Source organism: Anarhichas minor, unplaced genomic scaffold, assembly GCF_050575085.1.
Source record: "Anarhichas minor isolate MPS153535 unplaced genomic scaffold, ASM5057508v1 ptg000014l, whole genome shotgun sequence".
NCBI lineage: Eukaryota > Metazoa > Chordata > Actinopteri > Perciformes > Anarhichadidae > Anarhichas > Anarhichas minor.
Genome location: NW_027466460.1, coordinates 11,788,624 through 11,811,099, shown reverse-complemented (window position 1 = coordinate 11,811,099; position 22,476 = coordinate 11,788,624). Strand labels below are relative to the sequence as shown.

The 22,476-nt window shown below is 40.7% G+C and overlaps 3 protein-coding genes across 3 annotated transcripts in view; 1 reads left to right on the top strand and 2 right to left on the bottom strand.

Moving 5' to 3' along the window:
- Positions 1-1,822: 1,822 nt before the first annotated feature.
- On the top strand, positions 1,823-2,977 carry npy2r (neuropeptide Y receptor Y2). The gene has a single exon (XM_076091499.1). The coding sequence runs from the start codon at positions 1,823-1,825 to the stop codon at positions 2,975-2,977; it is 1,155 nt and encodes a 384-aa protein (XP_075947614.1).
- Positions 2,978-9,176: 6,199 nt separating this feature from the next.
- Positions 9,177-18,460, bottom strand: LOC142949698 (PDZ and LIM domain protein 3-like). The gene is made up of 7 exons (XM_076091501.1): positions 18,368-18,460; positions 14,051-14,202; positions 12,906-12,990; positions 12,603-12,790; positions 11,308-11,435; positions 10,000-10,111; positions 9,177-9,366 (listed from the first exon to the last, which is right to left on the bottom strand). Exons 1-7 carry the CDS (start codon positions 18,458-18,460, stop codon positions 9,177-9,179), a joined length of 948 nt encoding a protein of 315 aa, XP_075947616.1.
- A 2,096-nt stretch (positions 18,461-20,556) lies between these two features.
- The window catches only part of sorbs2a (sorbin and SH3 domain containing 2a), a 44,876-nt gene continuing 42,956 nt past the window's right edge, over positions 20,557-22,476 (bottom strand). The window contains exon 26 of the mRNA XM_076091488.1: positions 20,557-22,342. Coding sequence (XP_075947603.1) covers positions 22,281-22,342 — 62 coding nt within the window. The 3' untranslated portion in view covers positions 20,557-22,280. The remainder of the gene's footprint in view (positions 22,343-22,476) is intronic.

Below are 22,476 nucleotides of genomic sequence, written 5' to 3'. Positions count from 1 at the left end.
TGTGATTCTTTATTGACAACAGAACAATATGTTTGTGTGCTGACATTCACATGAAAACAAGGACATCATTTACAGTCTGCTCTACCTCCTAAAATCATCAGGGACACACTCTTGACATGCCCTTCTACTCAGGGATTCCTGGTTTTCCTCATTACTTCACCATCTGTGTAGTTGCACTATGGGCTAATTGGGCTTTTGCCAAAGAGGCTGAATGACAGTAACTCAATTTCCAATGGCCACATGATGTCTTTGGTTTGTAACAGTGGTGATCTAATCTGAGCCGAATTACCAGCCACAGTGCTCAAAACGTCGGAAAGAAGCAAACACAGAAGTGTGCACTTGTGTATTCGACCCCTCTTCAATAGTCAAATTTAATCAGGCCTTTAGGTGACATTATGTTTGCATTATCTGCTGGCAATCATGCTATTTCTCCAAAGAAATGTAGAACAATCATGTATTCATGTAATCATGTTTTTAATATACTTGATGACGTATGAAGCAGTTTGTGCTTTGACTTCTAAGTTCTTTTTTCTGTTAATCAGCAGGAAGTTATCATGAAACCCCTGTTGCTCCTTACCGAAGAATTACTCTGCACAGGCAGATTCAACAACATTTGATTCTTGTTTGAAACATCTCTCAACTGGATTAGATTGACTTTCTTTACACTGTTGGTTATTAAGTGAGAGTCTATGACAAATGCTCAATTTACAGTATTAATTATAACCCTCTGTCTTATATATCCCTCTCCATTCAGCACGAGCAGAGGCGTATACTGGAATGAAAGTATAACCGACCCATTGTGAGGCAAAGAGCAATCATCTCGCGGGTGGAGGATCTTGGTCGAGGAAGGACGTGCTTCCTCTCTTTTACACAGGCTGCCTCCTTTGTTGTTCTCTCACAGCCTCGCAGGGCAGGTATTGTAATGCACCCCCAACGTAACGGGCTGCAGTGCGCACTGGCAAGCTGTGCGCGCTTTGCTGTCGTTGAGCGCACGTTGATCCTCCTTGAAGAAGGTTAATCCGTCGGCTTAGCTGTCACTAAACTTTACTACAGGACGAAGCAATTAGAGGAATCTGAAAATCTCTGCAGATGGAGGTGAGTAAAAGCGTGTTGATCTGGCATCTGATCTTTTGATCCGGACAATTAGGGGAACACTTGCTTATTAGAGCTTCTGATCCACGTCACCTTTCCCTTCGCTCCTGTTAAGGTTAGTTACTAATTTAAGATTTCCTGTTCAGCAACCAGTTGTCACTCGTCCTCACTCTTAAAATCCACAGATTCAGATTTATCTCATAAGATATATTAAGTGAACATATCTGTGGTTCATATACCTGCAGAGTGATAGTCCAATATCTTTTAATAAAGAGAAAATCCACAGTAAAACAAAATGCATCATGCTTTTTGATAGTGATAGTGGAGTTTGGAGGGCAGTATTATGTCATAGATGTTTTGTTCGAGTTTTATTTGTTGATAGCTAACTATGGATTGGAAAATGTGGCCAGTTCAGCAAAATCCCCCCGGTTGCTTTCAGAGAGACTATAGCTTTTTTTGTATCTGTGAATCAGCTCTAGGATCAGTCTCCTGCAGGCATCACTTGCATCACTCGTCACTCCCATCCGACTTAGCATCTTCAACTCTGCCACCTCCAGCTCTGTTGAAATCGACACATATTGCAAATAGTGTCACTGCAAACAACATTGTTTTCTATATTTTAGATGCCACCTTATTGTTTTTAGAGAGATAATTAAAACATTTTTGCCAGAATGTTGCCATTCAATTAATAAAGAAGGTCACATCGTGTGTGTGTCCATTGCTGAAAGCGATGTCCATCTCTTCACAGAGTGACTTATGGGGACTGTCCGCCATGGACACAGCAGATCAAGTCAACACCACTCAAGTAGAAGATTCACAACTTGGACTTAATTCTTCCAACTGCTGCTCAACTGTCGGCACCATAGAGAATGGGATCTTTTGGAAGCTAGACGACAGCACTAAGCTGGTTGCAGTTCAAGTTATTCTCATCCTTGCTTACAGCACAATCATATTGTTTGGAGTCATTGGAAACTCCTTAGTGATATATGTTGTCTTCAGGTTTAAGACTCTTCGGAATGTCACCAATTTCTTCATTGTAAACCTGGCTGTGTCAGACTTGCTGGTGAACACGCTGTGTTTGCCTTTTACCCTCGTCTACACTCTGGAAGTCGAGTGGAATTTAGGCCAGGTGTTGTGCTTCATGCTGCCCTTTGCTCAAGGCATCGCAGTGCACGTGTCCACCATCACCATGAACATCATCGCCCTGGACCGCCACAGGACCATTGTCTACCTCATGGAGACCAAGATATCCAAAGACATGTGCGCTGTGGTCATCGTCATCACGTGGGCCGTCAGCGCCCTGTTAGCCAGCCCGCTCGCCATCTTCAGGGAGTACGAGACGGTCTACCTTTCACCGGAAGAGCCTATTCAGGTGTGTATGGAGAAGTGGCCAGGCAGCAGCACGAACGGAAGCATCTACAGTATATCAGTGCTTCTTGTTCAATACGGTCTACCTCTGACCATCAACTGCTTTGCCTACATCCGGATCTGGAATACGCTGAAGAATCACATGACTTACGGAGGTCGAAATGACCGTCGACAGCAACATAAGAAGACCACGAAGATGCTGCTGACCATGGTGGTAGTCTTCGCCGTCAGCTGGTTGCCTTTCCATGCGTTCCAGTTGGCGGTTGAATTCGACAGCACCGTGTTGTATATGAAGGACTTCAAGCTGCTTTTCACCATGTTCCATATTGTGGCGATGTGCTCGACGTTTGTCAATCCCATCCTGTACGGGTGGATGAACAACAACTACAGGGAGGCCTTTTTGTCCGTGTGGAAGTGCTACAAGCCGCTCACTTCCGCGTCAAGACGCCCCAGAGGCAGAGAGACACAAAAAAATGTTGACAAGTTTTGTACAGATTGCGTATCAACAAATGTCTAAGTTTGTGCTCAGGCAAAGAAGGTTTATTGTGACTCACTTGTGGAAATGTTTGTATTTGTTTTTTTGTGTGGGCATTTTGAGGTATATTGAAAATAATCAAAAGTGTTTGAAGGAAACTACTTAAACATTTAAAAAAGGGCCTTGACCTCAAAGTGACTAAACTGACATTGTTAACACTGTGACAAAGGAAGGTCACAGTAGCCCTCATTCCTATCAACACTTGTCAACTCACAAGTATTTCTGTTTGAACTATGGTGGGTCTGTTCATGCAGTTTGTCTCGCTTGTTATCAAATTAATTCAATCTTAAATTTGAGCACAGCTGATTCAACCTTTGGAACTCTGTTTGGAACCCCCTTTTATTGTTCCAGGTTGATTTTCTTTCTCATACTGTCCAGCCACCCTGTGCCAGATGGTAAAAAAACGTTAATACACCCCTCTGAGTCACCTCCAGTTATTACCATGCGCTCAGAGCAGTATCAGTACTTTGCAGATTTTTGGCTTAACCTCACAGGTTGCTCACAGTCAATATTTTTATTTAAGATGCAAGTACAGCATTATCTATCAGAATGTATTTGAATCTATAAATGAAACTAAACATGATTTTGAGTGATATGACCATTTCGATTTTTTTGTATAATACGTTTTTTTTCACTTCATTGCGTCTCCCCTGCAAATACAATACCCTCTCCCCTCCCTACAAAAAAATCATCGGCTAACATAAATAAATAAAAAAAACCTTGTCTAACCCCATTTCGGACATAAAAAAGTTTAAAAAAAAATATATCCCAACTAACCTGCTCGGTCTATACGCATTATTAATTGTGAGTGGGTATTTAAATACTTTTTCATCTAAAAACACATGAAAATGCTGAAATTGTCACTATTATAGGCAATGATATAAGATCATATCTATTCAATATTTAATACAAAATAATTCGTTTGCATTTCTGGCAACTGAACCAGCCTCCACAGTACTTTCACTTTGTCAAATAAAGAGGAGAGGCCATTTAAATCGCTGCCCTTTTGAAGCCTGAACAAGGGCCCATCACCTGCAACCATATCAAGTTTCACAACAATGTCAAAACCTCACTATTTTTCTCTGGAATGTTGTACATGTTTGCAGTGTACATCTGTACATAAAGTCTAGCTGACCTGACGTACTTGATTATGTCATTATGAAACTTGTCAGATTAAATATTTTGTAAGTAAAATATGCTGTTAAAGGTGCTGTATTCGAGATTGGGAGCATTACCTCTCAACGCCTCTTAACATGGCGGCGGCTGAGCCGGCGACTTGCAGCTAACAGTGCTAACATTGCAAACACCTGTGAAAGTGCTGACAGAGCGAACAGTGTTTACCTGAGCGTGAACCGGAGGGTGGGTGCTACACTTACATGAGAACGCCATCGGTGGGGGATGGCGTTATCAGCTGGAATCACTTTTTGAGCGCACTGCAGAGCGGCGCCCATGAGCTAGCCAATGGGGCACATGCACTGTGGCCCGCCCGGCTATGTCAACAAAGAACGGAGAAGCTCGGATAACAACACACACACAGAGGGAGAGTGACTTCATTCTCTGCTCAGGTAGACATTACTCCACTGCATCTTTACATAGCTAATAGTTGTTTGCTGCTATATTGCTATATTAATGCTCTGAACCACACATAGAGCACCTTTAACACTTCATTTATCAAGTCAAGGTGCTTCAGGGTCGACACACTGTATAACCTTGTAAGAAGAAATAAGAAAAAGCTGTTAGTTGTATGTTGATTTGCAAGTGGATCAAGTCATTTGATTCAGTGTCATTATTATTCTAACAATGTTGCTAAATTGATATGTAATGGACATAATGTCCCATTTTATCAGCCTGTTTAAATGTCAATACTACTCTGTCAACTGTCAGTAGTCAAACAAAGTGTTTGGTGGTAGATTATACTGCATGCAAAAATGTACAAATAAATATCAAGCACGTGTGAAATGGAGAAAGTGACGTGTGAAGTACATTTAACTTTGTTTTAACCTGGACGTTTAATGCGGTCTGAGCTGCAGGCGCAGAGGGATGCAGATGTTTGCGTTCTGGGTTTAGCAGGAAACTGATATCGGGTTTCTTATTAGACAGATGAGGAGTTCCTCCCCCTCCCCAACCTGTCTTTGTTTGCAGTGAGCAGCCTAATTGTTCATGTTTTGAAGAACCCTTCCTATTGACCAGGTCTTCACTGATTTACTTTGTGCATACGTGAGGAGCTGAGGGACTGATATATTAGCTTTACGTGCCCATTTTTAGTCAGCTATTCATGGTGCAATAAATCAAAAATGTTTTCTTTAACCGTCTGATGTTATTGATCTGCTCTCAGGAGGAGGCTACTTGCAGATCAATTTAAATGAACAAGAGCTTTAAAACTAATTAAATTAATCTTTGTTTGCTGATGGTCTCGTCTTGCACTTACGACACTCCTCATGTCAGTCTCTTTCCATCCATATGCATTATCATTCGATTAATGGCAGTCTTTCAGTGACCAGCGTATCGATTTAGTCAATGAATTGTAATTCCATTGGGACATAACTAAAATGGGAGAGGATAGTGAAACAGCATCACAGCATAAGCATGACTTATTGATGTGGTTAGTGGCTCATGGCTTCTTTAGGGATGTTGTTAGCATACATTATATGAGTGACTTATTCGAGTAGGCAGATAAATCATCCTGTCATCATCATAAAGTAAAACTGCACGTTTAAATTTTTGTGTGCTCGTCATATTAATGTTACCTACTTACACATCCAGCAGACATGGAGCAATGTTACCATTTATTGTGAGTCACATTTTTCACGTTTCTTAATGGAAACAGCTATCTAAGGTAGATAATACAAGCAGCTGAGAGTCAACTACAAAATGTATGAACCATGAAAAAAAAAATAAAAAAAATCCTCTGTGTCTTTGTTACTGTATCAGTGACACCTTTTACTTGATTTGATGTTAATATGAAAAATTGCTTAACTCAGCTTTAAAGGGACAGTTTCCTCTCATCTGTAGTGCTGTTTATCAAATCAAGATTGTTTTGTTGTGAGTTGCTAAAGTGTTGAAGATATGAGCTGTATCGATGTTTGCCTTCTCTCGAATATAATACAACTAGGTTAAATACATTTTAATAAACTCTACAGCAACGTGTCAAAAATCATTACCTGGTTATTCAAGATAAATCACAGATCTTGTTGTGGGCATAGACTGTATAAAGGAAGTGGATGTAGTCACTGAATTTTGGCCATCTTGGCTTTTTGCAACCAAAATTGAATCAAGAGGGTGGAGCTAAGTACAACTGAATGCTGAATAAGAAACCTTTAGTTGACCGAAACGGTTACAATTAACATTCATGAACTGAAAACACACACTAAAAAGGGTTGAAGTTGTTAGATGAAAACTCGTCAATCCCCAGACCGAACAACGATGTGGTAGTGACCTGTCAATCACAAGGTAGCAACTCCCTCAAACATACCCTGCTCTATTGTCTATTTTACTCTGGCTGAACTGTACTGTTAGCTAGGTGAGCTAGCAGTATCAGTTAGCTAGAAACTATCAGCACGTGCCATGAGTAGATGCTTCGTGGTGATGAAAAACATACATTTAAATATCCTATACAGCATACTTGGTAACTTATTTTGACTACAGTGTTTTCTGTTGTCATATGTGAGGCTCAAAGAGCTACAAATGATACTTTAGCTCAACAGGGTCTCACCACGGCAGCAGGAGTCACTTCTCTCAGTATGCAGTACTGGATGTGCAGTGGACTCAATTATTGATGTAAGCCTATTGATGCAACTGTTGAACCTTAATATTATTATTAAACAATGTACCTGTATGTGTTTGCATCTCACAGTGCATCAAATAGAAATATTCTGTTTCATTTTTGGGTGGATAATTTACCTCAGTTTCAGCCCGACTATACTGGAAACTGGAATTTGAAATTAAGTTCTGTAGTTTTGAAAAACACAACATGAGTGAGTAATGATGGACCCATTGGCCCGGTGTGCTTTATCCTCAGCAGACTCAGTTGTGTACCTGTCTGGAGCAGAGACAGGAGTGGAAATCTCTTGATCTAATCAATTATATTTTTAACCCTGCTGTCCTTTTCTTCTAGACCTAATTGAAATGAGCAAATCAAGCCAATAACTCATTCAAAAAGGGAACAGTTTGTTACACCGTCTCAATTTAAATTCTTGTTTGAGTCATATAATGGATGCTGAAGCAACCCAAACAAAGAAGACCCTCCATCTATACTAAATGGATTGTTGTAAAGAAGCTGCATTTTGCCAATAGCTACAGGATCAATACTTGTGTTACAAGGAGGTGTATAACATCAGCTCCTTTCCTTGTTGCTAGCGACTCCCTTGACATTACTTCACTTCATCAGGGTTTCCATGGGTCCGGGTCGACCAGTCTGCTCAGCAGCAGTGGACAAATACATAGGCGGTCTCACAGTGTGGCTGCTGTCCAGCAATGATGTACTTTTCCTCAAAAAGAACAGATGATGAAGACCAGGCTACACAGACTAACAACAAACACCAGATGTAACCAGATATGCTCCATCTCACTGTAAGCATGCTGAGATTCAGATGAAAGTAAACTGGGGCTCGATTGTGTTAAAAGCAGAAGAGAAATGTTTTGCTTCTAGATTTTGCAGGGGACAGAACCCAGCGTGACACGTTAAATTGCCTATGTTGTGCTACTGATTGCCCAGATTTCAGCTGAACGGGAAGAAGCCTGAGAATAAGTTCCCAAATCAGTGCCCTCATAACGAAAAAATGCCTTTTCGATAATAAGGAAATGTGTATTTTCAAAGAAAATAAACCCAAAATAAAATAAAGCCTGCAGGGTTGTGCTTGAATAACACCAAAATATAACGTGGAAAGATTTTCTTTTTCCTATAACATTTACTCAGACTAGGTTTCACAACATTCAAAATAAACCTCAAACCAAAAAGTTAAGACAGCAAAGATGTCTCAATGAAGTCTGCATAATGCTGCGCAAGGATCACAATGCCCTGGATGTGCAGTTCCCCACCTCTCTTAAGCCCTAAAGAAAGGGCGTTGTAACACCCTGATTGGCCAAGAGGTGAAATGCACAAAGCTGCTCTCAATTCTTAATTAGGAGCCAGTCCTCACCCCCTGCACAACAGGTGATCTGAATAACCCTCCAATCGACGGGAATTGGGACATTCAGTTAAAATGAATTGGGAAAAGGCAAATGACAACAAGTACCAAAGAATGAGGGACAGCTAAAGTGCTCTTTGTTGTTATTTGGAATTTTCTTTTTTCTAAATAATCTTCGCTTATAGGCTTGAAAGGTGTATTTTTAAAGTTACACTCGTAGGAGCAGCGGCTGTCAGCTCTAATCGGTTCCAAAAGGCCTTTTTTGCAGCCGACATTTTGAGCATTAGTAACAAAATAACATTAACGATGGCTCCATTCTACTCGAGCGTGGAATAGAATGCTTTGGCATAACCACAAACTGAAGAGTCTATTCAGGCTTCAAGTCAATTTTCTTTGACAATATCAGCGTAAACCTGTGTTTGATGCCCAATAAGAGGGCCCAGAATAACTGCATCTCTGGCCGCAGAGCAGCAGCTGAGCGGCAGCGATGCAGTCAGCTGTGTGTGTAGTTCTGTTAGCTGTTAGCCGATACCCAAACACAACGTCCAAAAGAGTAATGGTGAGCAAACTGTGTTTCCCCATGGTCAGTGTGTGGTTCCCCCCCACTGTGTCTCTGGCGGCGAGAGCAGCGGCTGGGTTATTCTGCTTTGTTTCGGCAAAGGCTATTTCTGAATAGATTGCCATATAAAGGCTGTTTTCTGTTTTCTACAGGTGGTGCTTTTCTTCTTAAGACTTCACATACAGAGGCCACCTATAAGTCAGTATGAGCAAAAGGTCTTTATTGCAAAGACATTGAATTATAAGAAACTGGCAAAATGAAAGAGGCAAGTCTCAGTGTGTTTTGTAGTCACTGCTGCTAAACAACCAGGCTGTTCAACTGTGACATGTTCCTACACAGAGAAAACATCTTGCTGTAAAGATCAGGGAGTAAAGTGTATTCTTATCGATATATCATTGCACACAGACAACATCAGATAAACAAGTGCAGATAAACACACAAAACAGATGTAGGACACAGAAGTGTCTGTTTGTATGTGTGTCTGTTTGCCGTGAATCTATGCAGAAGGGAAAGTTGTGATGAGGTCGTGTCCCTCTGGTGGTCTCATTCTAGCGCGAGCGTGAGTCTCACAGTACAGCTGCTCCTCCACGAAGAAATAGCCCTTCTGTTTGAGGTTGACGTCACAGTCGGAGCACACAAAGCAACCGGGGTGACGATATTTGTCTCGTGCTTTGACCACCGTCCCGCTGTAGCATAAAAGACAAAGAGGGAGATGTCAAAAGAAAATAATAGGGTATGTGTGAAGTACAGTAGTACAATAGTAAAGCCAGTATAGTATAGTATAAATACACCCTCCCTAAACTGGTCACTGACAAGAATAACTTGAAAGCAACACTGAGACTGCACCAACATATTCAACGGACAAAAACCCACATCATAATAATAACGATCTTGTAATAAATAATAAATAATAAATTCAACATACAGTGGTCTTAAGTTGGTCTTAAGGAAGGTAAAGAAGAACCTGATTTGTTAAACTCGTTGAGACTGAATTAGCTATGTAGCTACATACGAAGCTATTACGGTAACTCGTTACTTTAACTCCCCTATTATAACAACCTAATGAACGTATAAGGTGTGTAAGGACACTTTTACAGTATTTAATACAGTTTTTAGTCAACCATAATAACTCCTCCTATGAAGCATCTATAACTGGTGTTCAAACATGAATACTTGATTACAGAGTAAAACATAAATATATCGTATATAACAATTTGTTGAACAATGTATTTGCATAAAGGCATATCATGTTAAGATGTATGTTACATGTGCATAACAGTTCAATTCTGTGCAACAGCCCTGCAATACAAACAACTCACACAATCCCATTCCCACACTTGTCGCAGACGGGCAGCTTCTGCAGGTTTCCTGTGGGCGTAGTTGGTTTGTTTGTCGGGGCTTTTACTGTCCTGGTCACAATGGGACGAGTGCCTGCCCACATGGGAGAGAGACCATGCATCAAAACAAGCCTGTGCTTATGCGGGAGCACATACACACAAACAAAACACTCAAGAGAATTGAGGCAGGGACACTTATCAGGTATAAGCATATTTCATAACTTCAATGCTATCAGGATGCATTTTTACAGCTCAATTAACAGAGGACACACATGGAGGAGTGCTTTTGTAATGCAGCATAGCTACACTAAACTACTTGAATATGGCGAACACACCTTAATTATATAATGTGTAGCATACTGTGTATGTTATGAGTCATACAGGGTCAAAATATTGCATAAACTATTTAAACAACAGTGTTATCTTCATCTTTGTTCCCCGTAGCCTCAAAAAATGTAATGCTTATAATTCTTTATGCTACAATTAGAAGGTCATCAAATGAGCAATGTGGTTCAGTAAATTCAACTGCGTAGGAGTTACAGCCGGTTGTTTGTACGGTTGTCGGTTCAATCCCTGCCTCCTCTTGTCCACATGTGGTCTTTGGGCAAAAATGGTCTTGATGTTTGTACGGGAGGTACAAATATAAATCGCTTTTGAGAAAAGTAAGCCGTAAGAAATCAAAAACATTTGCTGCTGCTTATGAAATAGCTCTAACAGCAATTATGTGCTCCAGCCCTCATCACTCTGAACTGAATCCTTCTACACGGCAACAATGACATTCCTAAAACCCCCAAAAAGAACTGCGTCGAAGAGAAAATTGCAGTAGCAATGCAAAATACCCTGAAAATGTTGCTTCACATTTTAAGTATTTCGTTTTAAAGTTAAATACTCGTGAATAAACAAGTAGTAATGTAAAAAAGAAAGATCTTTAGCTATTGTTTATCAGGTATGTGATTGCATCTTTTTTTCCAGCTGAGCCTCGTCCACTTCAAACCAGTGAGTAAAATAATCAGAGAAAAAGGAAATACAAAAATCTCTAATGTGAAAGAACCAAAATGTTCTAACTTTGGCAGAAAATATTGTGTCCATGCAGAACCCCATAACTCATAATAAAAAGCTCATTTAGAAAATAGGTTTCTGTGGCCTGTAAAACATCTTAGTGTTTCCATTGTGAGGCGTCTTTTTGGCTTCAGTAAAAATAAAAATATTTGTCTGTACCTGGAATCATTTCAACCTGTGAGATGTTTTTATCTTGTGAAAGTAATAGTCTGAGAAAAATTAAGAGCTCACCATCACTGTCAATAAAGTCCTGCAGGGCTCGGAACGAGCCAGACTGCCGAGGCTCCTGGGGCTCCTCCTGGTCTCTCTGTAACATCTGGTACACGTCAGAGTCCTCGATGCTAGCCAAAGTTCTGGGACTGAGCGCGCGCACACACACACACACACACACACACACACACACACACACACACACACACACACACACACACACACACACACACACACACACACACACACACACACACACACACACACACACACACACACACACACACACACACACACACACACTACCTGGTCAGGATGCACACAAATGCACACTCAACCATTCAATTGTGAAAGTATTCCGATCCTATGTTGTTATTATACATCATATCTTGTTAAAATATGTTGTCATCAATATTACGTAGTCATAAATTATGTATATTCATTTTGTGCTCTCTATAATATTGTGAAATTATGATATTATATATATATAGGTAGAGGCTTCCATCAAGCCCAGTGCGTTTTCTGCCACTTCCTGCACTGCGATATTATTTCTCTTTGTTATGTTTTTTTTTAATTGTGCAAAATAAACTAAACTAATGAAAAATCTGAAAAAACAACAACTAATAACATAAACTGTCAGACAAATGTAGTGGAGTAAAAGTAAAACAAATTCCACTGTGACTAGAAGTGTAAAGTTGCATAAAATGGAAGTGCAGGTACTTGAGTAGATATACTTCCTCCACCGCTACTTTCTATGACACAGCACTGCTTAGGGCAATATGCTACGACAGTGACAAGTTCAACGTCTTGTTCCCAGACCGCACTGAGTCCGTTTTATTAAGAGGGATTCACGCTAGTGGCAGAAATGATGCATTGCAATCTTAACTGCATCAGGTGAGAACAACCAGCTGGAGATTACAGAGCTTCAACACGGTGAGTCAAACTCAAAAGGAGAAAAAAAGTTTAGAGACTGAATGTGGGATGAGTAAGAAATTTTTTTTTTCTTATTGTGTGCTATTAAATAATAATTATCTCTAGTTGGTTGGTTCTGGTTGTAAATGCTTTACAATGAAATCAGGGTGATGTAGAGTCTGTATTGTATTGGCTGACATGACTTAGCTTTGATGTCTTATTCAGAATTGTCAGTCACTGGATGGATGTGATGTAAATGTTATTCATTAGGACATTAGAGCCGGCTGACTCTCTCACATATATGTCAAAATGACAGACTGTTTTGCCTTTTTAAAATATTGATGCAGGGCTTTGAAAGAGTCTGACTGCCATGTTTAAGCTGCAGATCGAGTGAGAACCATCACCTCTCAGGCTTGGGTAGAGCCAGGCCTCGGATCTGGCCCTCCATGGCGTCCTGGATGTTGCCTGAGGAGTAGAGGCCTATCGGGGTGTTGTAGGCTGAACTGACCACCTGATGCGTGTCATCGATGTTCGCTGCCGCAACAAACGGCTGAGCTTTCCGGTTGTGACCCGTGCCAATAGGTTTGTATTCCTGTTGGGAGGAGAAGGAAGCAAGGTCATTATCGAGACAACTATGGGATGATGATGTGAATCAAAACTATAATCTTTAAGAAATGTGAGGTCATTTCTCCAACTCTCTTGCAAACCTGCTGTTCTGCTTCTAAGTTCATTTTATATGGGTGAGCTTTGCCGTCCTCCACAACACGTGGTGTCCACAGTCTCGATTCATTCCTGGAAATTATAAAAACAGATTCTGGTCAGAAGGTCACCACAACATTACTAACGGCTGTTGAATTACTTTGTTTATGAGTCTGTGAGTGTGTGTGTGAGTTGTCTATAATCCCGACCTAGAAAATATCAAAACCGAGCTTTAAACATCTGCTCACATGTTGGTCATACCATGGGAAACTATTTAAACTTTTTGAAGTGTGGTTTGAGTTTAAAGTGACACAATTAAGGCAGAGTTCAAATTCACCAGATTGCTGAATGTGCTGTTGGATACTACTGCCCCATAATGCAACCCACAAAAGAAAGGTGTAAGGTGCTCACAGCTGGAAAAGATTCAAACTAAATTCAGATGGTATAGAGGTAAAGCTCCAGAAACACAAGTTCTCTATAACAGCCATTTGACCGATGTCGGCACACTTCTTGTATCATTTCCTGTTGGTACAAAAAAGACTAAGAAGTAATTCTCGCATTCTAACAATAGAACACAGTAATATGAAGATCAGTAAGTTGTCCACACTCGGCAACAACACAGAGGGATGAAAAGATCAATCTGACGGGTCGTGAGATGATTAACAGGCATATAGAATTATGCTTATTTTTCTCTGACTTTCATTACTGGACAATGTTGACTCATCACACCTCCAAACTATGGGTACTCTATGGGTACGCCAACTGTACCCATAGAGTCCAGTAGAGAGCCTGTGTGAGTTAGAGCGAGGGTCACGATACTGTAACTCTAGTTCTATAAGCACAGGCAGAACACTTTACCCAAGGGGGAGGGGGGGCTCCAGACACGTGCTCCTGCTTGGAGGAGAGTATTACCCATAAAGTCCAGTAGAGGGCTCGGCCTGTGCAAATAGAAACTGGGGCTACAGTTTTGTAACCTTCGTTAGGAGCCAAAAAAGGTTGGGAACCACTGCTGCACAGTATCAGCATGTATTACGGAATTTTAAAAACAGATATTGCAAGGTTAATGTATTACATTCCATTATACTGAGCAGGTGTTGCCTCTACTGTGTCCACCACCTGTTTGTGTGCATGCTTTTTTGTTGCTGCATATAACCTTTCAACAGTAAGACCGAGCTGATGGGTCGACTCTTTTATCTTGTTCTGGGCTTCGCTGTGCAGCATGTCTGTGGCTGGGAATCCCTCGATGGCCAGGACGACGTCACCGGCACACAAGTTGGCTACGGCGGCCTTACTGCCGGGGGTGATCTGGAAGTGGGTAGAAGAAAAGAATAACAGAAATAAATCAAATAAAAAATAAATTATTTTTATTTCTATTTCTATTTATTTTTTTATTTTTTTAAATTTAATTGTATTTAATTGTATTTTTTTATTCCTATGCTAATTAATCCTCCCCCCTTTTTTACATTAGTTTAAGGCCTTGAAAAAAACATTGCTGTAACTGTGCAGCATTTAATCTGTGTTTTAAAAGCTTTTTCCTGTTTAATCCTGTATAATTCAATCTGGGGCTCTGGAAAAACCCTATTGTTAAGTTCTTCTTCCATTCTATTTTTCAATTGATTAACCCTTCCATATTACAGGTATGTGAATTCATAAGAGGTTGGACTGTTCTTACTGATATTAGAGTGAATCCCAGAGAAAAAAAACCCTCTGCCTCCATAAATCCCATTCAAACGGTCCTGTATGTACGGGTAGGGCAGCATTGTGCAAAGCTATGGTCTGTTCTCCATCACTGGCACTTCATCTCTTAATGCACAACTCAACTGGAAGGCCCCTTGTTCATGTTCCCCTGCTGGGATCAGAGAGCCTCACCTGGCCTAAATACTCCTGCGAAATACAAAACACAGACCCCACTAAGAAGCCCAGCTATTCAGTCAAACTCATAACAGGAAACCGTTCATGACCTAAATCGGCCATTTTTTTTCCACCACATGCACTCTGCCAAACACTAGTTGCTCCCTGAGATGCAGATCGAGCTGGTTGGTATGCATGCGTGTAAACTGCTCGTCCCTTGTCATGGAGATAAAGTCAACATGCGCTGCTTAAGTGACAGCATCCAGATGGAATATGTATTCCGCTGGCCAGGAAGTGACCAAGATTAATAAGAACTCTCGGAGAGCAACCAGGGTCACAGAAAAATACCTTAGGAGGCAACTTCAAACCCAACTGAACATTCCCGCACTTACACTATACAGGCCATGACCTATGCTCAGCCATATTGCATTACGGGTTATAGCTGGGATGTTGCATTGAAACTTGAATTAGGTCATCTGCCTATAAATAACTGTGGATGAAAGTGCTGAGGGGATGGCTCATGCGGCCAAAGAGGGAGCAGTGATTTACAGTGGAGCATTTGTTGAAGGGCTGCTGTCTCACAATATGTTTTACTGCTCGGATGTCTGCTACCTGAATCTGTGGACGACTATGCTTTTTATTGGATTCTTTCGTTTACACGCAGCTCACTTGTCACGTCAAAACATTTGTCTTTGTTTGAATTTCTGCCATCTTTTCCTTTTTTCTTTCTGTCTCTTTTCTTCTTCTTCTTTTGCCTGTTCTCCCCCTTTTATTTCCTTTTCTCCCCATCTGTCCTTCCTTCTTCAACTGATCTGCTCGCATGAAAATCCCAAAAGCTGAAGAAGAAACAAGATAAAACCCAATTCTGTTCTGTTACTCAAGATACTTGAGTACAATATAGAAATGTAGGTATATGTAGTTTAAGCAAAACATGCAAAGAAGGAATGAAGTGAGGGATTCAAAAAGGAAAGAGAGAATCCAGTTTCAATAATAAGCTATCCATGAATAAGAACAGCACTAGGGAAACTAATCTGGCAGGTCACAATGTTTGCTGTGTTGGAGCATATACAGTATTCAAGCTAGTACTGTATTTAAAGCTGCATTCATCAACACTAGATCGAATGACTGTAAAGTAAAAAGGGGTCACTGTTAGTGACAAACTAATTAAGAACTCTTATCACTTGACTCTGCAGCCAAACAGTTTTAGCGACTAGCTGCTGAACATTTAGCTGCTAAAGAGCCAGATATTTCCCTCAGGAGTTTGGCGGAGACTAAAGCAAAGCTAAAAGGAGATCGGACTGACACACAAGTCCAAATGAATGATAACGTTTCTCTGTATTTGCTGGATGTGTTCATAGGCAACCATTTTCTAACACTGTGTTTAGAGCTTGTAGCGCTGCCCACAACTGGCAAAAAATAAAAATAAAAATAAAAGATAGAGTTAAAAAGTTAATACAACTTTAAAGTTGGGAAACTTGCAGGAGACAGATTAGAAAAAGAACAGACAAAATCGATACAACAGAGGCTAAAGAGCTGTCTGGCTCCACACATTATCTTTCTTCTATAGGGAAATAAAACACTGTGGTTAGATTGTATTTCTTTAAACCAATCAGGATTGTCTTGGGGGGAGTAAATTTGTCACGCTCCCAGCGTACAAAGACCTTTATTGTTAAAAATGTATAGTCTCCACGCTCAAGCTAAAATAACTGTGATGACGTCACCGGGGTTATTTTCTCAGACTCGCTCCTTCAGAGCCACAGAAGACAGTATACAACTGTTTCCACAGGCTCATGACATGAAATTAAAAAAATAAAATGACGTGTAAATGATTAAATTCGGCACCGTGCCCCTTTAAGGCCGCTGTCTGCTGAGGGAAAAGATGATTATCGCTTGTGTTTACTTTCCTCGACCAGCTGGGAACACCGGCCGGTCATAAAGAGGAGGATGTTCCTTGACCAAAAAAGGCAGTGAAGGGAGACATTTGTGTTTAAATAAAGCCTGAGAGTTCAGCGCCTGTATTGGTGAGATGTTTAGTCAGGTATATCAGAGCTTTTCACTTTTTTTGTCTTTACTGAATATCTCCCTTACAAGTGCATTTCCCCACATTGCTTCTTGTGTTACTCCTCACATATCGTTTACCCTCCCAGATTCCTCTCCTTCCTCGTCCATCCCTTTCATCACAGTGTCGACTAACACAACAGCTGTGGGGTTATTGGATGGAGCCAGTGGTTTAGAGACATATGCTTTTAGTCACTAGTTCCTGAGGTCTTCCCCTAAATATAGACACACATAACCCCAACAGAGAGCGGGATTACTGGGTCTCCTCACATCTGATCCTGTGTGACATCGGGGATACAGCACTCAAAGCCTGACTGCTGATTAACACACCACTGTTCATATATATATTTTTGTTTTTCTCTAATTATTAATTGATCCCCTTCCTTTTCTTCAATTAATAGTGTGAATTAGTGAGCTTTAAAAGGTGCTGATTTGTTGTCTTTGGACAGAATAAGCGGTTTCCCTTTGCCGACAGTCTTTGTGCTAAGCTAGGCTAATCGTCTACATATTTCACCCTCGTACATCAAAGCGGTATTGATCGTCTCACGTATAACTCTCACCAAGAAAAGGCAAACTTTACTAAACTACTCCTTTCAATGGGATAAGTTTTTATCAGTTACCGTCTGTTTTTTTTTCATGTGATTCAGTTACTTGGTGGTAATTTGTTTAAACAGGAAATACCACATTAGTTTCAGGAAATCATCATTTCATCAACAGATGAAGCAAATTTCCATCTGAATCGACAGCCATGGACGCATCTGTCCTTTGTGATAGATCATTTGACCATCCGAAGTGTCTGTAACTTGGTCACTATGAGTTCTCTCTCATGAATTCCAGTCCCGTTTAGTTTTACACATGTAATCTGTCATCTCCCAGCTCTGCCTGTGCCGTCAGTCTACAATAATGACGAGCTGCGTGATGCTGCGTTTTGACCTCAAGCTGACTGGCTGTCTGCAAGCTTTTGAACAGCTGCACCGTCATACTAGACATATAGTGACGCATATGTGACACTCTGCTCATCTTCTCTAACAAATTCATTTTTCTATTTATTGACTCAGCTCACGAATGCGTTGAGGATTTAAACAAATAAAGATTTTCTACATCTGGAGGACTCTACCTTTCTTTTTCTTCCATGTTTTTCATCAGTTTTCTTGTTAGAATTGATGAGCACACTGCGCTCCTTTATACTCCAGTCTGAAATCCACTCGATGAGTGTGTGTGTGTGTGTGGGTGTGCGCACATGTCAGAGTACAATGTAAGTTGCTATTTGTATCTAAGCCTCTTGCATTTACTGTGGCACAGGTGCAAGCCCCACACCAGCTCTAGAACCAACCCTCCTGGACACGCAATGTTGAAGCTATTGGCAACACTGACTCCTGAACACTGGACCACCAAAGGATTAAAGCACATTCACATTTTAGACACTTGGCTGCTGACAGTAGAAACATTGTCAAATCCTTGATAATCAAATGATCAACCAACAGTGAAGACTGGTAAAAGCTGTGGAAAGGTTTTTTCTTTTTGTCAAGTTATTATTAATGGAGACCTATCACTCACTCACCCTGGAGATGGTCAGGGGCTGGTTGAAGTCCTTTCCTCCTGTCAGGCGAAACCCCCAGGGGGCCGGACCGACCAACACGACTTTGAGTGGCATGACCCTTTAATGTCTCCCCGCTCTGTTGGAGAACAACAGCACTGACAGTAAACTGCACGCAGAGGGGGAACCAAGTTAAAGAGCAGAGGGATATCAAAGTGATGCAGATTTTGAACCCATGTGGGTGGGTGCAGGGGGAGGAGAATGGACAGACCCCACCCCAGAAGGGAAGTAATTGGTCAGATTTTGGGAACTGACCCCCAGACTGTTCTACCAGCACTTGCTTGACGGTCTTCTTGTATCTGTTGAGCACTTTTTCTTAGTTCTTCTTTTCTCTGTTACTACTTCTCTCTCAAAATAGAAAGCAATATTTTGCCTGATAAATCAGGTGCTACACAGGCTTCAGTCGTCCTAAACAAATCCAGTTTTGGCTCACGGTCTGCGAATACCTACATGGACACTTGTAGACAGAGTGAGGATGTAAACCAGCTCACAGTCTGGCTGGCCTCCTCTCTCTCTCTGGTTGACGAGTCTTGCTGCTCCTGTCCTTATTTGGTCTGGAGGCGCAGCTCCACTGTGAGGCCCTGGAGGTCCCACAGGCACATTCCAGCCACTATTGATCTGGATGGGACCCAGGACTCTCACCCCTGAGCTTGTCAACAATCCAGTTTCAACACCGTTTTCAACACATCGTCTCTCTTTGTGTTGACCGTTAAAATGAGTTATTTTTCATCTCTCAAAAGATTTCCTCTCGTCTACAAAAACCTTATTTACTCTGCTCTTTGTTTATGATCACAGTGTTTTATTCCTGCCAGCTGAGGAGATCTTTTCTCTTTGCCAAATTGTCAACAAAGTGTGAGCGAGGCTGTATCAACACCGATAGGCTTTCGCTCTGAGTTTTTCCATCATGTAACTGAATCAAAGTGCCAGTTAAAACAGTTGTGCAAATTAAGAATCACACCACAAAATCCATCAGCTGCGTAAAGCGTCATTCTATGCATGCGTTTTGAAGTGGACCAGATTCATGGTTTGTTTCTGCAGTGACCATGATGATGTAACTCCTTGACAAATAAGGGAAGTTGATGGTGAAGCATACTCAAACTTTCTCTCTCTCTCTTTGCAGACATGTTAAGAGTTTCCCTTTTTACACTTAATCTCTCTTAATTCTCACCTGCAACAAAAGCAGACACAAAAGCAAACACTATTTACTCTTGTTTGAGTAATTTTGCTAAAAACTGCAGTGCCAAGCCGTTGAGAAAATGACGAGCCCTCTATTATAATAATAATAAATAATAAATAATAACAAGGATTTAGATAGATTTTAAAATATAACCTGCAACCCTTTGGAGTTTGAGGTAATCACAGTTGTTCTCTTATTGCACACCACTGCCACCAACAGTCCATGTGTGGAACTGTGAGAGAATTTAGACGTGTATAACGTCACCTCCATGCTTAAAATAAAATTCTAGGAAAGGGGTTGAGATCTCTGAATCGTACCTTTAAACACCACAGATGAGATTTTACTTTTCAGTCATCAACGATTGAAGTTGTCTTCCTGTTTAAGCTGAAAGGACAAAATCATTGGAAATATTTCATCTACGAGCTGGATTTTATTAGCAATACAGCCCCCATAAAATCATCCAAGAAATGCTAAGATATTGTAGAAATACTTAGGTCCAAGTGTGTGCATCGAATTTGATATTAACACCAATAACATATAAGATTAACATTTTCATTACATGTATAAACATAGCAGGAGTCAAATTCATGTCTTCAATCCAAATCTGTTCTTCATGTTGTATCAAAGGCAGACCAGAGGATTGCTGTAAGTTTCAACACTGTAGTTTGTGATCATTCTGTGCACACGTTCCTGACGTTTTCTACACTATATATGCATAAATTAAAGTTTTTGCATCACAGAAGAGGTTTACATATACATGGCTAGTAAATAATTGAGTTGGATGTAAGGCAGCGATCACCAACTCTACTCACTAACTACAGTAACTTCAGTTTAAATATGTCACTGGCTTTTAAAACAACGAAGAACTGGAGGGAGGAAAAAAAAGGCCTACATGCCTGGCTACAATAATAACTTTGACAATGTGGAAATTAGCACCACTGATGAAGAATGTGAAGAAAGGAGAGGAAACCAAATATGATGGTGGGTGAGAAAAAGCTGACTTTATAAAGCAAGTGGATGTTGGCCATTTTACAGCTCTCATACAAAAAGCTTACAAAAACACACTCACACACACACACAGTGTCCTCACACCAACTGAAATCGTGGACGACGGGGTGACGTGAAGGACGGTGAATGATAAAACAAAATATATCTTAAGGTGCTTTAACAATTGTTTTGTTGTCAGTGTCCATCCTATGTGAAACGCATACAATGAGAAAAATAAAAACACATTAATCATATTCACTGAGCATGACAAGCTAAAAGGGCCGATAATTCCAAATGGTATAGAACATGAAACAGTGAAGCACTCAGTCTGACAGCAGGTTTTCAAAGATACCACCAAAGTCTCGTGGAAAAACTGCAGTTACATGACTCAAGTGTTTGATCAAATGTCATCCCTTCCTGCATGTGACTTAAATAACTCAACATAAAACATTATGACACCTGGCACCATTACAGCCCATGAACTATTGTGTTGTTTGTCACTCAGCACCCATCTGGACAATGACACTCGACACAATAAAATAACACGCGGGATGTTAGAAAAGCGTCGTGTTGTTCCGTCCTTTCTAAAATCGTCTTATAACACAGTTCGACCAGCACTTGTCCTCTAATAAATATAATACCTAAAAGGTCGGTAACCTCTTTGCACACGCTTTTTAAACGTGACCAATACATCGGAAGTGCTGGTCACGTCCACAGTCATAACACCTAACTGTGTACAATCTGAAGTGAAATTTGAGATAAAACAAACACTAAATTGTGTTAAAAGTTTCGTTAAAGTGCATCAATCCTAGTGTGAAGATGAAGAACCAACAGGCTGAAGATATTTTTGTTTCCTAATCTTATAATTTAAAGCTATTAGATCAGGTTCAGACAGCAAGTGCAGGAATCAATGATACTTTTTCACGCTTCCACATTATTGAATATTTGAAATATTTGAAACGATTGCTTGATAATGAATAATGATCGTCTTTCATATCCCCAAATTCTTATCATCCGATCAATATATTGGGCGACACATAACATCGATACATGCAAAGTCTTTTTCCACATGTACGTTTGGGACTTCACATCCTTTTACCTGAAATACCGGCTGCAATCCCTTCAACACAGCTGGTATGCAACAGACCTGCTGACAGAACACTGTTTCTACAAACACTCTCTGCACTGAATGTCTTTGGGGATATTTGTAATTGAACACTGAAATGAAATGTAACAAGTGTTTTTTTTAGTTTGAAACAAACTGAAGACAAATAAAAAAAAACAATAAAAAGAGGTGATGGTGGTGATCTCACTGCCCTTTTAACAGAAAGAGAAGCATCACAGCGGTGCCCTGTTGTCTAACACTGACTGTTCGCAAAGTTCCTTCCATATGCTTCCATCACAGTCAAAAGTTAAAAGGTCGCTGACTGGAGCACAAAGTTTGGGTTCTCCATGATAGAAAAATAAGGATAAAAAGATAAGATAAAAAAAAAAACCGACATTATTTTTTTTTAAAGAAGTCTTCCATTAAAGATGGCTAGTTAGAGCTAAAGGTTGTGTCTGTGTGAAGCTGACGAGGCCACACATGCACGCAAACACATCAATGTGCGACAGGTCTCTGGGAGGTGGCGTCCTGCGGGTGCTGTGCTGTGGGCGAAGAAGTTGTCACAGAAAGGGGCGGAGCCAGGGGCGGGGTGGGGTCTGGAATCATCATTATAGCTGCTTCACGTAGTTTCCTGGGAAGGTTCCAAACAACTTGCTCTGTCGAGAGGTCCCTTCAAAAACAAAGAGCAGTAAAATGAGATCGTCAGTGCTTGAAACTTGGCAGTAGCTAACACTAATATTATTACAGCTCACTGCAGTCTGGAAACCCACCAGAGCTGGAGATCAAACTCAGTCACATGACAAC